We start from the raw sequence: 15,874 nt of genomic DNA on the forward strand, positions 1-15,874 counted from the left end.
ACCCATGACAAAAAGTACTTCTGTATAACTGTTGCATCACAGCTGAAGAGCTGTAAGCAGTACAGGGGAAAATACCACCCAAAATAACCTCGTGTTATTATGAATGCATACTGCTAAATAAATAACCCTCTCATATTGTATCTTTGAAGGGTGAACCAGGTTTCATTGGCCCACAAGGAGAACCTGGGTTGCCAGGGCTGCCAGGAACAAAGGTAAGGGTAATGGGCCAACGCTCTGGTGTGAAGCCCCTTGAGCTGATGTCAAATTCAGCTTTACTCAGCAAGTAGCAGAGACTGAGGCTACTATTGGAGAAAATGGGAAAAGTCATGGACCAGTGCTATGAGATAGATATATAGATATTCATGTTGGTGCCCTCAAAAATTGTGAAGACAGATATTAAATCATAAATTTAGTAAGTCATCTTTTTTCATGTTAGGATCCCCAAATTTAGTTGTTCAAGAGGCAGAATAGGCATGTTTGCAGAAGCTGTCTTTTCATAAATGTGGGGTTTTTTTTTAGGAAAATGGCTTGAACGTGTGTGCAGGAAGTAGAACTGTGCACCAGATTCTTAAACACAGATAGATTAAACCACTGGTTTTGCTGTTGGCTTGGTTTCTTTGGTCCTGCTGAGTTGGTAGTGTGCTAAGGGCTGCCCTTTGTGATATATGTGTGTCTGTTGCAATAGGGTGACAGAGGAGAGGCAGGCCCTGTTGGGAAGGGTGAGCGAGGTGAACCTGGAATCCCTGGACCAAAGGTCAGTCTGATTTTTACATTGGAAATGTTTTGTAAGTTTTACACCTATGAACACGTCTTTGCCTGCTGAAAAGTAGAACAAAAGTTGGTGAGTGAACTTTTAAATGAAGATGCTGTCAAATGCTCTACTGCAGTCCAGAAGACAATGGCAGTTTTGTGTTCACAGCTGTGAAACTCTAGTCTGAATGGACTTTTATTTGGTCTACAAAGTAAAGACACTACCTACATACACTGTCACGGAATTGGCCTAATTCATTCCAGCTGAAGTACTGACCTCCAGGTCCCTAACTTTCAGCACTGAAGCTTGAACTCTTTGACCACTGTAGCAGTTGAATGCAGAGAAAATCCATTTTGCATGCTGTTTTCTAACTCTCTAAGAAAGAGATCAGTCTAACTACTTTTAGCATTGTCTTAGTATTTCCCTTGGTGTTGATATTATCAAGTTTTACTTTCCTAATGCATTTTGAAAACAATAAGGTTAATTTTGGACTCCTTGCCAGTTAGTTTGTATTCACCTGAACTGTTGGGAGAAGAAGTTGTGGTAACACTATATTTTAATCTCCTTCTGTTAGAATATTTAAGTATCTTCTCTATCTCTTGGCTATCATTTCTCAGGAGCAATGGAATGACATATCTCATTCCTGAAAACCAGTGATAATGATGCCTGTCTTTACTAATGCCAATACTACTTTTCCTTTGGAAGGGTGGAATCTGTAACCATTGCACTCTGGTGTTAAAGAATATATTCATCTGGGTGCTATTAAAATAAATACCTTTAAAAATTCATTAGCTTGGTAATATCAATATAAAGTATTTCTGCTGTTCCAAACTGTAGTTAGTAATGACTAATTTCTTTTTCTCTGCACTCCCATTTCTCTATCATTTTTCTCCTATCTTTCTTCAAACAGGGGAAAACAGGTGAACCTGGATCTAGAGGCCCCAAAGGGTCAAAGGTTAGTGGTAAAGAAACTGTCTTTAGGGGACTAATTAACATGATGATTTTTAGGATCAATTATTTGTAACATTTCTCTTTAAAAGAACCTGTAACAATCTGTAGTGTTCTTTATAAGTGAAACCTTATGGCCTTCAATTTTAGCCAAAAAAATTAGTCAAGTCACATGGGTTTTGAATCCTGTGATTCTAATCCTTTTTCTGTTATAACATCCATTCCACTTTGCTGTTGATTTCTTTATGCAAATTGGTTTCTCTCTGTGTCACCGATGTGTGTTAGTCCTCCCCACATGCCAAGACCCAATGCCTGGCTGTGGTGTCATGGGTTTGCAATAATTTTATGGATCCAAACTCTGGTGAGCTGGGAATCAGAGGTATTCCAAGTGCTGCAGGCTGAGATACGACAGTCAGAAGTCTTACAAAGGCAGGAGTTGTTGATTGTGTTGCTGTTTTACCTGCTTTAAAAAGATGACTTTGATCATATCTTTCCACCCATTTATATTTCTACAAATATAGTTGGGTCACATATATGGAGAGATAAAATATGTTTTTTCTATGACTTCATCTGCTGTGCAAATACTGTTCCCACTGGATTCCTTCATGTTATATGAGGGATGAAAATGTACTTGTGTAGGTAGTCATTGACAGGTCTACTGTCAGAATAAGGGTGACAGGACAATGTAGTCTGGTGTGATACTGGTTGCAGTACTTGTAAGATCCTTGAAGAGTGGCCTTAAGTGCTTAAGGATGTCATTAAACAAGTGCCATTTAACCTCATTCGTTCCCACCAGAAAGAAGTGTAGGAAGGCAAGGGAACTGATGAGTGGAATTAAAGTATCAGAGTGACAGCAGAAAAGTAAATCAGCCTCTCATTTGACTACAGTACCTGGGCACCTCCCACTGCACCAAAATTATAAAGATATCCCCTTTAATTCACTTTTTATCAAAAAAGGATATAGATTTTCGTTTTACCCTTTTTATCAAAAAAGGATGTTGATTTTCATTTTACCTGCATGAAAATCTGGCCCACAGTAGTCAATCTAGTGGCAGGGAACTTAATTTTTCAGCAGTTCCAATGTTCACTAGCTTCTGCCAAAGCAGTACTGGAAGGAAAGGCAGATGGCACAACCTTGATTATGCCCTGCCACCAGCCTGCTCTCCATATACCTTCATTAGCTCTATGAAGGTTTTCTGGTTTCTGTTACCAGAAAGTTTTCTGTTCTGCTACCACTGGTGAATTAATCATTCTTCTCCTGACTTTACCAAAGTTCTCTAGTTGTCAACAGGAGCAAAATTTTCAGTTTTTACCTATATTAATTCTGAGTAACATTAAAATGAAAATATAAGACCTTGCTATGAAAGTGACTGTGAAATGAATTGTGGATGCTGGGATATGAATGCATACATGTTTGAAATTCCCTCCATTGTTTGAATCATATTACTTGAATCATTACATATAGCCAGGGCTAAAAAGCTGTGTGTAAGCGGGTAATGATCTTAAGCCTGTCACAGAAAGGGCATCAGGAAACTCTAAATCTCATAGTACAGATGTGTTTGTAGGGGAGGCAGTGACTCAGACCAGGGGAGTTCAGAAGGTTAGTGGAGGCATAATCACAGAAAGAAAAGGTTATATATTTTGAAACACACATTTGAAGATGTTTTTGACTAGTTTCAGACTTAATTTCATTTCTCTAGTATTGTGTTTAAGCTTTTGATAGTAGTGTCATTAAGAATAGGGATGTTGCACAAATTGCTTAATTGGTAATCTGCCCATTTTTGGTTCTTTGTGATTTTTTATTGCAAACCAATACATTACTCTAATATTCACACAGAACCAAATGCATCATTGTCCATTCTACCAGTACACAGATTTTTAAGGATTTTTTCCTTTCATTAAATAAGGTTCACATTCTGTTTAGGATGACAAACCCTGTAAACCAGTTAATGTAAGAAAACATATTTAAAAGGGAAGAACTATGTGATATATTGTCAAATGACATATCTGGTTTTTTTATGTATCATTTTTACATAGGGTGATACAGGTGAGAGAGGTGACACAGGATCTGCAGGTCCACGGGTAAGTCTACTTCTCATCTCAGCTCTTTGTTTTGTACCCTTAGATTCAGTCCATGTGAACTAAAATTGTAGCAGTAATTCTAGTTAGAACTCCGGGTGAAATTGGGCACTTGACACTGTTGGAACATGGCTGCTAACTGACATTAATATGACTGACACCACTTGCCACTATTTGGAGGAATCTCCAATCCACACTCTCTGGGCAGGATGTTACAAGCCAGGTGTTCTGACATTGTTCGCTGCCAATACAGAACTGGAGTGTAGTAACATCCTTAAATGTCTTTTCTCAGAGGTTTTATGTATTTCTTTTCCCACTGCAGCATAAGTCACTTTGTACTGACTTGCTTATTTATCTTTATTTAAAAATGTTTTCCTTTAAATTCTGTGTTTTGTAGTAGTACATTGCAAGTACAGTTAGAGTCTAACGCCACACAGTCAAGTCAAAGCAGGTGTCAGTAGTTAAGAATCTAAAATAGTCTTTAGCAGTTATCTCACAATTGTAATGGAAAATGTATTACAGGGACCACCTGGACAGAAGGGTGATCAAGGTGCAACAGAGATAATTGATTATAATGGAAATATCCATGAAGCTCTGCAGGTATGCAAACATAACAAGGCTGAATTGGCTTAGTCTGGTCTGGGGAAATATCATTTGACAGCATTGTATTTCTCTTTTGCCTAGAGCTTTAAAACATTTTGTGTGCAAAATTGTTGAGCTTATTAATCAGGTATCGCTGTCTATATTTGGAAACCAGGTTTTCTGTGCTAGAAAAACTGTTTCCCTGATACAAATTAGCTGAGTGAATTAGTTTCATGTTCCCTGGAGACTACTGACATCACCTAATCAGGATGAAACGAATTCATTGTTGGCTTTGGTGTTTAGTGCTGAATTAATGTAATAAACCACATACACAGGTTCAACAGAAGTGTCTGCTTTTCAATTCATGTATTATAATATTGACAGTTCTTTGGTTTCCTTGTTTTCCTCCTCCTCTTCTTGTAAAATGCAAAGAGCAAAATATTTGAGATTTGGAAACAATATAACATGGTTCCATTAGCAAGCTGTGGATTCAATCAGCAACTTGAGTACATTAAGTACACCAAGCACCAGTCTTCTCACTTATTCGTTTCTGGAAAACCTATTTTGACTGGTGTGGAGGATTAAAGTGGGGTTACAAAAAGAATGAATGAGTGTTTGCATAAAAGCAAAGGACCAAGATGACATATGTCATTGCAGTCAAGGTGGTTTACATTGCAGCATACTCAGATGCAAATTCTGTGCAGTATAACTCCACCAAAGTGAATGGCTTGCTTATGTGAAACTGAAGACTGGATTTGGCTCATTGTGCATCTGATCACTTTCTCACTGAAGCTGCTGAACCTTTTTCTTACATTTACGCAGTGGGAGTGGGTAAATGTCTGACCAGTCATTCTGTTTCCAAGACACTTTCAAAAAATAAAAAAAAAATCTCACTGCCTTTACTAAAATCTAAAAGCCTTGTATGTCACTAAGGCTGAGTCCATTCTTTCATTGTGTCCGTGGGGAGGTCTGCATAGACATGTTGTTAGGCTCTGCATTATGTTTGCCTCATTTGGTCAGCTTGTAAGGGACTTCAGACACACAACTTTCAGTCATATAAATCCCTGTCCAAGTTACATGCCTAAAGTAGCCTGAAATTCATGTGGTGTATTACCAGACAGAGATTTAGCAGGGGCTTTAGCCCCTGTATCTCCTATATTCTGTCTTTGTATTGTAACTCTGGCATCAGTGTTACTTTCAAGCTTCCTCAGAAAAGCTGCAGCATATAAAGAAGCCTTAAAAGTGGACTAAAACCTTCTGCAGTACTTGAAACATTCTAGAAAGCCTTTATCCCATTGCAAAACATTCCAAATGTCATCACCTTCTGATCCAGGGCAAAAAAAATCTATATTAATGGGAGTGGCTGTGCAAGGAGGGTGTAAGTAAGATTATATAGGATCAGTCAAAAATATCCTTGCAAAATCCAGCTCAGTCCTTTCAGATGGCAAACACCCATTCCTAAGTCTCCTGGTGCCAAATTCTTAGGGGCTCCGAGATTTGCAGTTCTCTCACAAAAGCACATGAGAACTTCAGTGTTCAGCACTGGACTGTGAACTTGCACAGTTTGCAAGCTAGGGACTGCTTGTCTCATGCTGGAATTCAGTAATAGATCATGAAGCAGTCTAGCAATTTAGTTACTTTGCCTTGTGCCTCCTATTCAATCTCATGTGCAATCTTAAAATTGTCATCATGGTTTGAGCAAGACCCCTGCTGAGAGTATGTGGCTTTCACTTCAAGGATCAAATACAAAATTCTTTTCTGTCAAAATTGCTCTTTAGACCTATTCTGCAGAATTTCTCAGGGCAAAAAGCAGTAGTTTCAAAAGTTTGACCTTCATAGGAACTACAGCATTAGATATTAAAATATCTGCCACTGTAAAGGGATCCATTGCTGTGAACCTGTAAACAGTTCTTTGCAATGGTTATTTTAGGTTCTCATACCTAGATATGCTCATACCTGAACTTTTCAGTATTTTTAGAGTTCAGGATATATTTCCACTCATATGTTGAAATGGAAATTAATATGAGTATATTAAAGAATATGAGTATATAAAAGCTGTGTGTTAGAAAACAATTTTGTTCAGGTACTTTGTATTGAGTAGGCTCCAGATCTTTGCCTACAGTACGTATTGTTGCACTGAGATGTGGAGATTATTTTACAGCTTAAAACAGAAGATCTGCAAATTTTTATTGCACATTGGATAATTATTACAAAAGCAAGATATTTTTTGTTCCATGTAGGCCAGTAAGTTCTTCACATGCAAAAGAAAAGTATGTGTGAGCTTCAATATATAGGGGTTTTACTCTGTTTAAAAATATAGACATGCATTTAAATTACATTTTAATACTTTTCCACTTGCTTTTAGATTCTTTGGCAAAAAATGTCCCTTGACAGGTCAAGGTATTTTGCCTTCTTCCATGATGAAAACATCCTTTGTCTTTCCAAGAATTCAAAGTAGAATTGTAATAAACATATCCGGGTGGTAGACTGACAGTTTTGGATTTAGAACTGCATTTTTATATGAAAATTAATGTTACAGCTCCACTCCAGGAGTCGTATTTACTAGTTGAACAATGGTGCAAATCCTGCACATTACAAAACATAGGGGTAGTCTTTTCGTCGACTTCAGACACCAACCCATTATGTTTTCTTACCTTTTTGAAGTATTCTGCTTAGATTTTGCTTTTTAGTCATTGTTTATTTGATCTCTTGCATTGTACAAAAGTACTGCCTTCATGTAATTCCAACAGAAACCAAGCAGCTAATACAACCCCAAGAGTTAAAATAACAGGGGTTTTAGTCATGTTTTTTGAAGGCATGGTGTCTCCCACATGCAGCATAGGTTCTGTGGAGATTATAACTGTAGCAAACAGAATTATTTGTATCATTGTTTAATTCTGCTACTGACAACTCTTGTTAATACCTTTTGCCGACAGAGGATTGCCACCCTGACTGTCACGGTAATTCATTACTGTTGCATGATTTACTGTGCGCCGTAGAACTTCTTTGTGCTGCAGCACGTTCGTAATTCTGCTAGCTGAGTACATGTCTTCATTCAATGTCACCCTGGTTCATCATAACATTTATTGACTTCTTTGCTTGGTGTTCCCATAGCACAGGACCCATTGTTGAAAGCCAACAATGGAACCAATTCTGCTCCTACTGAATTAATGGCAGAACTTCATTTAAGTACGAGACTGGGAAAGCACATTCTTTTTTGTTTCAAGTTCTTCTCTGCAAGATTGCTGTTGTCGTATTTTCCCATCTGGACATACCCTCTCTTTGTGTTAATGCAGGGGATTTTCACATGTTGTGGGTTTTTTCTAAAGCATCTCCACTATGTACCATCCAGACCAGTGTTTGATACATGACACTGTGTCCACAGCCTGAGGTAGAAATGAAAGAAATGCTTATATCTTATTCCATGGCAATTTCACAAAGCACTGAGTATCCCCAGATTCACTTAGCATCTTTTAGCAGAATCCTCTTTAAAACTGGTTGGAGATTTCTCCTGGTCTCAGATTGTTTTGGATCAGGTGGTGAGGGCTGGCAAATATGATTGGGTTTTGGTCTCCCTTCCATTAGGGGAAGCAGTGCCATTTCATCAATAGGACCAGAGTACTTTATTATAAAATATGAGTTGTACTGTTATTTTAACACTGTTTTTTGTGGTAATGTTGTGGTTGTTGAGAGCTGTCATAAGTTAACAACTTGTCCATAACTAGTCTTGGTTCCCTTTGTGTTAAAAATCTAACCCGTTTTGTTACAGTATCTGTATTAACATTCACCCTTTGCTTACATGCAAGTTCTTCAGGAGTTTATTTAAAAGCTAAGAGGTTTGTGTGATTCTGTTTAGGGACCACCAGGACCACCGGGACCCCAAGGGCTGCAAGGGCCAAAGGTGATCTTCCTTACTTTACTCGTTGCATCTTAAGGGTGGAGTATTTTCTGGGTTTTTTTAAATTATGTATGTGTACAGGTAGATGGAGCCTTCCAGCACAGTTTTTAAACTGTAAATCTAACAAATACAGCATGTTTCCAACTTTATATCCCAGATTCTTGAGATGTAGCTTTCCAGAATAGGTGACTTGTTTAGTTGCCACACAGAGATGCTTAACTAAGGACCAGCAAAATTAATTAGTACTGAAAGAGCACAGAAGCATCTCACTCAGGGATCAGCACTGAGGTTTCTCCCTAGGACTTTGCAAAACAACCACACAACCAGACAGTGGCTCCCATGCCTGAATTCCAGCTTATTGGGAGTGAGGTGGGCAAAACTGTCTGCAAGACCACTGGCCACCATGTAAGTGCATGTGAATGCAGCTTTTCAATCACAGGCGCACCTACCCAAATAAGTGCAGTATTGTCTAATGTCAGTAAAAATTACAGTGTACACATGTGGGCAGGAGCCTGCCTGGAAACCCAAGCCTGCCAATACCACCTGGCTGGTGCTTACAAGTAGTACAGAAGGGTTAGTGAGCAGCCCACACAGAGACAATGAGTACCATATGCTGCCCTGTTCTATAAAATTTAAATAATAAATTTGTCTATACTCAAAAAAGAAGTGTTGAAGTTAGTGGACTCTCCCTAAATGCTTTTAAGTAGTTGAGGTGCTTCTCCTATTTCTTAAATACTAGATACTTCATCTTCTCCCAGTGTCTCTATGCTATTCCAAGAGCAAATATGTGCATCTACAATAACAATACGAGACATTTCAATTTTAGACTTTAGCCAGTATTTCATATGGAAATACATCACAATACACATGTACATTGTTTTGAGAAGTAGTGAGAAACAAGGTTTATTCTATGTGAAAATTGATAGTAGAGTATACAGTGAAGTGTGCAGAAATTGCTTTTTGCATTATCATCTACCCAGAAATTCTGCAACATGGAGTATGTAGTAAAACAAGAAGTTGGAGTGTGGAAAGAGGTTGTGTTTCTTTATATAGGTGAGCATTCTCATTCAACATTTACAATGTAAAGCAAAATTCAATATCACAGGAGTTTGTTTCTAATGGCATTGATTCCTTGCCTCACCAGAACTTGCTCCCTTGGAGAATGGTACCCAGGAACTGGTCATAAGACAATGTGGTGAATGTGAGCTCCTTCACTGGGTGATTTATAATAGGGAAAAAACCCATGAAATCTATCTCTGCCTTACATAAATTGAGAGGTGTGATTCTGTATTTACTCTGGTAGCAGGCAAAATTTCCATTGGATTGGAGTCCTTTAACCCCTTGGATTTTGTCACGTTTTTCCTTTCTTTTTATGCACTTGTCTGACTTTTATACAACCCAAAGTTTGTGAAATGTCATAATCAGGTGGACTGTTTATTTAATATAGATAATAAATATATGCTTTTGACAGAATATTCTCTATTTGTTGTTGTTAATCATGGGAATTTCACTGGCTTTTTCCTCTAGTGTCTGGGGCAGTTGGGATAATCCAGTTCTGTCTTACCTGTTGCAGGGCGAACCAGGATCCCCAGGAGCTTCAGGAGCTGATGGAGAGCAGGTATATTTTGTTTAAATCATATAGTGAAAAACATGTGGGCAACCATAGGTTGTTTTAAGAGATATTTCCATGGTTCCAAATTGTAACTTAGTTTTCATAATCTAAGTATTATGATTATAATAATTAATAAAGATCATTATAGTGCTGCTGCATACTTTGCGGTCTAATAGTATCTGCATTTTACTAGCACAGATATAACATGCCCATGACTTCTGCTTATTAGGATCAAAGCTAGAATTCTGGTGATGTCTGTAATATTTTACATGACTTACTGAATAAGTCCATATTTTAGGGTCCTAAGGGCTCAAAAGGCGACACAGGTGATCCTGGAATGCCTGGAGAAAAGGGAGGAATTGGACTGCCTGGCCTACCAGTGAGTATGAAAAATTAATTAATTCATTTTAGCAAAAGAATCTTTTATTTTTTTTCTCTCTTCATTATCAGCAATTTCCAACAGTGCTGATAAATTGCAAATGGGACAGACAGAACTGGGGAGAAAACGCTGAGATTGTTTCGCAGCAAATCTAGGAGGAAGTGTAAGATTGTCAGAACTTTTTATTCCATTTACAGTGAAAAAAAATACTGTGTCAGGAAGAAAGAGATTAGTTGGCAGGCTGACCAAGGTTGTACCTCTCTTGTAATATATAGGACAACTTGGGCAAGGAGAAAGGAGCTATGTTTTGAGTGGAAATTTCAGGTGACTTAGACTGAGGAGAGATAAAAAATGCATGAATATTTATGGAATGCATTCTCCTATTTTGTATATATATATATATATATATTTGTATACATACACATGAAATTTCTCAGAAAGTAAAAAATAGTAAAAAAATAGAAACAATTTCAAAATTGTGTCCATAGTACAATATCATGAATGGGAGTTTAAGGAATTGCCAGTTTAAGGAATTGTCATAAATGTCATGGCACAATTGATAGCTATCAATATAAAAGCATATGCTTATATTAGTTAAAATTATTTTTAAAGTACTGCCAGAAATTTTTAATGTATTTCCTTTATATGTGTGCTGTGTTATTCGTTTTTAAAATTATAATTATTTGCCAATAAATATTATCATTTGTAGATTGGTTGCTAGTAAGATTAAAGCTGCTTATAAATGCTGTTTTGTAATGATTTTTAGGGAGCCAATGGCATGAAAGGTGAAAAAGGAGACACTGGTTTGCCTGGTGCCCAAGGTCCTTCAGTAAGTCTTAGCAATGTAATACAGAGGTCCAGAAATGGTTCTCCAGCTTCTGATTCTGAGCAATACTTGATATTCATGACTGATCTTTCCTGAGAATAAACAGACTTCTGGTCATAGAGCTAAATACAGTTTAAGATATTTTAAAGCTATAATTCCTGTTCTGCTCTGACTGTGAACAACTCCTGCTCACTTCAGTCAAAGCCTTCTGGCTCTGTAATGAATCAAAAGATAAATGGGGAAGAAAGGAAAAACCCAAACAAACCATAATGTCTCTCTCAACACCTTATATTCTGGGAATCTCAGACAGTCCAGTGAGAACCAGACTAGACTGACTTCAGATATGTGACCCAGGGTAGTAAGCTAGTTGTATGAGACCAGACATTCTCCTGATTTTTTTTTCAAAGCATTGTAAAGGCATTAAAAAACAAACAACAAAACCAAGCAAGCCCAAAACCCCCAAAGACATTCCTACATAATACCTTTATGGTGTGGGTGATTTTCATTATCAGAGCACAGTAAAATGAGAGACTTTAAAGCAGAGGTTAGTAACAAATCCATAGCTCTGAAAAGCCAAAGAGGCTGCCCTGTGCCATCACAGGACACAGGAGGCACCCCTCAACTCTGAGTTTCTTTCTATGAGAAGATTAGTTTGTTAGAAATTAATTCACTATTTCATTCATCCTGTTCTGCTTACTTTCACTTGAAGGAAGACTTACAGTTTTCAGGAGCTCTCAAAGCTGGTGGAGTCTGTCTTACAGTTCAATTGGCTTCTTGCTGCTCTTGCCACCACCAATGGCTGCTACAGCAGTGCATGAGTCTGGAGACCTGAATTAGCATCCTTGCTGCCACTCTGCCGGTTATGGCAGCTACCCATTGGGATTAAATCCAGGAAGAGAGGGGATTTTAAGATGGATATATCATCAGGAAATTCTTTCCATGCATTTGTTAGGAACATAGAAAGCCAGTGCAGAATATGCGTGCACTAAATGCTGAGCAACCCGATTACCTATTTTAATGACCTCAGAGAATTTTTGGTACAAGTGGGCTAAATGAAATAAAAGGAGAGACAAAGGGCAATTTTGAAATTGCGCCAAAGCCCAGCTTGAATTTAGTATCTTTTCCAGTCGTCAGTGTTGAGGAGGAATAAAATAACACATCATCACCTTCTAGCTCTGTAGAATGAGTAGTACAAGAGAGAGCTACAGAGCACATACCATAAAATATTAAAAGTTCAAGTGTCCCTTCTCAGTACTGTTTGTTTTATGGGGATTTATTATTTTTCCCCCATAGTGTCTTAAAGTGTATCCTAGACCCTAGGAATAAGAATCTGGAGACAGGCACACTGCCATATGGCACAGGCAGATCTGCACTTTGGGTACCCTGTCTTTCAAATCAAAATAATTCCTAAAGCCCTGTCTAGATGCGTTGTCAGTGTTCACTGTTGCATAGATATTTTTGTAAGTGCTTGCCAACAAGGGTCAGCCTGACTTCTGGTATTTTTGTGGGAGTTCTTTGCTCTGCATGATTTAATACCACTGTTTTTTATCTGCAGATGATAGGACCACCTGGACCACCAGGGCCACATGGTCCTCCAGGCCCCATGGTAAGCTTGGGAGGAGCAGAGGGGCTAGAAATAGTCTCTGCCCTCTTGCCACTTTATTGCCTGATTACTAAAAGTGCTACGAGAATATGTGGCCATTGAAGAGGGGACCTAATTTGGAAACCTTTTTTGCATGTCTTAAAATTCTTAGGAGGTGCAGAAACAATAAAAAATGTTATTGTTAACATACTGGTGGTCTGGTTCCTCCTCATAGTTGGGTGCTTACTGTTGCTTCATTGATAGCTGCATTTCTTTTGAGGGTAAAGAAATACAGGGGTAATTTGCGTCCCTACAAAGCAAAAACTCCAAAAAATTGTGGTGTGCTTTCATAATGAAGAATGTTACTTTTATTTCAGGGACCTCATGGACTGCCTGGCCCAAAGGTAAGTTAATATCTGTTGTGAATATATGAGCTCTTTATGTCTGCAAAGTGTCATGCTTTGCTCTTGAATGCATGGAGCTATGTTTTGTCATACCTAATTTAATAAGCATTTCTGATATTTTTAAACCTTAAAGCAGATTTTAATATCAGCAGCTTAAAAGCTTTTTAAATTTTCTGTGATTGTTTCTGAGTAGTATTTTCCCTCAGCATCAGCTGAGTCCATTTTTTGTATGAATATTAGGAATGTGGCACTAAATTATTTGGCTTCCTGTTTATGGGCTAGCTACCATTGCACTTAGAATTACTTTGGAATACAGAAGCATGTTACAGGCTTGCAAAATTAAGTCAGATAAACCGTCTTCATTTATGCTCTCTTGTATCTCCTGCTTCTTCCAGTCTCCATGGCCTTTGTTAGGTGACCAGTTCCTTCACATGTTATGATGGTTCACTATCACTAACTGATGTGTGCATTTTTGTGTTTTCCAAACTGGATTAATGCTCAGACAGGTCTGCAATACAATTGGAACATTTTCTGTAACATAAATATTCTTTAGGGACTCTCTTAGCCCATCAGAACAGCTCAGGAAAGCGGAAGTGCATTTTGGCAGAGTTGGAGTATTTTAATTCATGCTTTAATTCAGTAGTCACCAGTAAGTTAAAATTCAGCATGACACTGTATTCATTAAGTGGTCTTGTCAGGCATGATCATTTAAATCACTATGTCTCCCTAATCACACCTTTCTCAAAAAGTAAGGAAGAGGAGGAAGGGGTGTTTTTGTTTAGTTTCAGGGGTTTATCTTGGGTTCTTAAAGCTGCAAAACAGAAAATCACAGGTTTGGCCCCTTATGAGACTGTTACCTTGGCTCAAGAAACCTAAGTCATAAATCATTTTTTGAAATCAAGTATGTTCCATTTTAGCACCAGCCCTGCTTTACCTCAGGCCTTTGGCCCGAGACTCAGGCTTTTGTGGGATTTCTCAGGTCTGTTTCCAAAACTTCAGTGTTTCCAATGCTACTGCTCTGAAAGTCAAATTGAGTAAAATAGAATAAGAATGAAGAAATGGCTACTTGGAGTGCAAAGCAGGCAGATGATGTCTGGATTTACTTAAAGGAGCAGACTGGATTCTAGTGAGATTTTTTTTTAATATTAATATAATATAAGGTAATATAATACATCAAAGGGAAATCTACCAATGAGGCCATGGGGAGCAGCCTGGATGAAATACCCACGTATTTCTGTTTCTCAAAAGAGGCAGGTGTGGTCAATACTCTGACTGAGCAGTCCTCCTGCTGATGCAGTTTTTCATTATGAGAGAATGATTTTTTGGCAGCTCTGAGCCCAGTATTATCATCTTAGTGATGCTTAGTGTAATAGTCTATGCATAATTTAATAATCATAAAAAGTGCCATTTCTTACATTGTTAAAATTTCGGTGTATGAACACAGAATCTGTGGACCTCCCAAGTAGCTTGGTGTTGTGTAACCTGTACTGTTTCTTTTAACTTGTTACTGTTTATTATGTATGCTTAAAGGTTTAAAATATCTTTATGTAAGATTTTGCTGCAAATTCCAGTTTACTGTAAGGAAAAGTATTGCTTCCTTCCAAATGTACTTTTCAGGAGATCACACTCTAGAAACCTACAGTTTTGAGGCTTACTTTTATGAACATTTTCTTTCAGTTTGAATTATCTGCATAGGGTGGTTTATGGGATTTGAAGAATTTCCAAAACCTCCTGAAAGTCATGCTTAATTTTAACCATCTAACTATAGTAATAATTATTAGGAAAATATTTTTAAAATCTGGTACCCATAAGTTTCATGTCGTTTTTTTTTACACAGATTTTTAATCTCGAGCAGACACCTCCCAAGTACTTTTCCCCACTATTAAATCAGTATGTAAATTGCCAGTAAGCTGAGAAGGTTGAATTTGTTTCAAACTGGAATTTGCAGCTACTTCTGAGTCTGGCTTCTTCTATCCCAGCTTAAATACCCATTATAGCACCAAAAATTTGGCATTTATACTTTTACGTTTAGGGTGAACCAGGGTTAAATGGTCTTAAAGGATTGAAGGGTGAACCAGGTCAAAAGGGTGACAGAGGGCCCCTTGGTCTTCCAGTAAGTAAAAAAACCCAACTATTCAATTTCAGTGCAAATCACAAGCATCTCTTTCTACTCCTTATGAACAATTCTGATTTACTCAATAGCATACACAGAATATACCATGCTGGAGCGGAGCATCAGTCTTGTTTTGTTTTGTTTTGTCCTAAATCTGTGCTATCATCCCAAGTAATGTCCTGTAAAACCCAGTGCTATCAGGATTTTTTTTGTTGTTGTTGTTGTGTGTCAGTTGAGAGTGTTCAGTGTCACAAGGATGTCATCACCCCATTACATTAGTCATGCTGTTATTCAAGTGTTGTATGGTGTTTCCATTAAAAAAAAGGAGTCTTCCCTATCTTCCATCTCCTCAGTTATTCTTCCTCTTACTGCACTTCTGCAGTTCAAATTGAGAGGTCTAATTGAGGAGAGCTAAAAATTGGTTTAGGGGATTTAGTTGCATTTTTTGGGTGTTTTTTTTGTTTGTTTGTTTGTTTGTTTTTCCCTGGATTCTTATTTTTGCCTTGTTGTTTAGAAAATTCCCATCCTGGGTGTTGGGCATTCATTTTGTCTTACAAGTGAGGAACCTTAAAAATATGGAAACATCAGAGTTCTTAAAATTCAGGTTGATAAAATAGAAAGTACTTTATGTGTTTGAAAGCATGCTGAAAAGGCAGCTTTATTTTTTTCTCAGAAAAAGAGTTCACTTTTCCTTTTTGCT

The 15,874-nt window shown here is 37.8% G+C and overlaps 1 protein-coding gene across 1 annotated transcript in view; it reads left to right on the forward strand.

The window, feature by feature from the left end:
- Positions 1–15,874, forward strand: part of COL25A1 (collagen type XXV alpha 1 chain) — a 298,386-nt gene that overhangs the window by 258,880 nt on the left and 23,632 nt on the right. The window contains exons 19-30 of the mRNA XM_030271602.4: positions 150–212; positions 686–754; positions 1,662–1,706; positions 3,737–3,781; positions 4,301–4,378; positions 7,297–7,320; positions 8,217–8,261; positions 9,832–9,876; positions 10,169–10,249; positions 11,016–11,078; positions 12,631–12,681; positions 13,035–13,061. Coding sequence (XP_030127462.2) covers positions 150–212; positions 686–754; positions 1,662–1,706; positions 3,737–3,781; positions 4,301–4,378; positions 7,297–7,320; positions 8,217–8,261; positions 9,832–9,876; positions 10,169–10,249; positions 11,016–11,078; positions 12,631–12,681; positions 13,035–13,061 — 636 coding nt within the window. The remainder of the gene's footprint in view (positions 1–149; positions 213–685; positions 755–1,661; positions 1,707–3,736; positions 3,782–4,300; positions 4,379–7,296; positions 7,321–8,216; positions 8,262–9,831; positions 9,877–10,168; positions 10,250–11,015; positions 11,079–12,630; positions 12,682–13,034; positions 13,062–15,874) is intronic.

Source organism: Taeniopygia guttata, chromosome 4, assembly GCF_048771995.1.
Source record: "Taeniopygia guttata chromosome 4, bTaeGut7.mat, whole genome shotgun sequence".
NCBI classification, from domain to species: Eukaryota; Metazoa; Chordata; class Aves; order Passeriformes; family Estrildidae; genus Taeniopygia; species Taeniopygia guttata.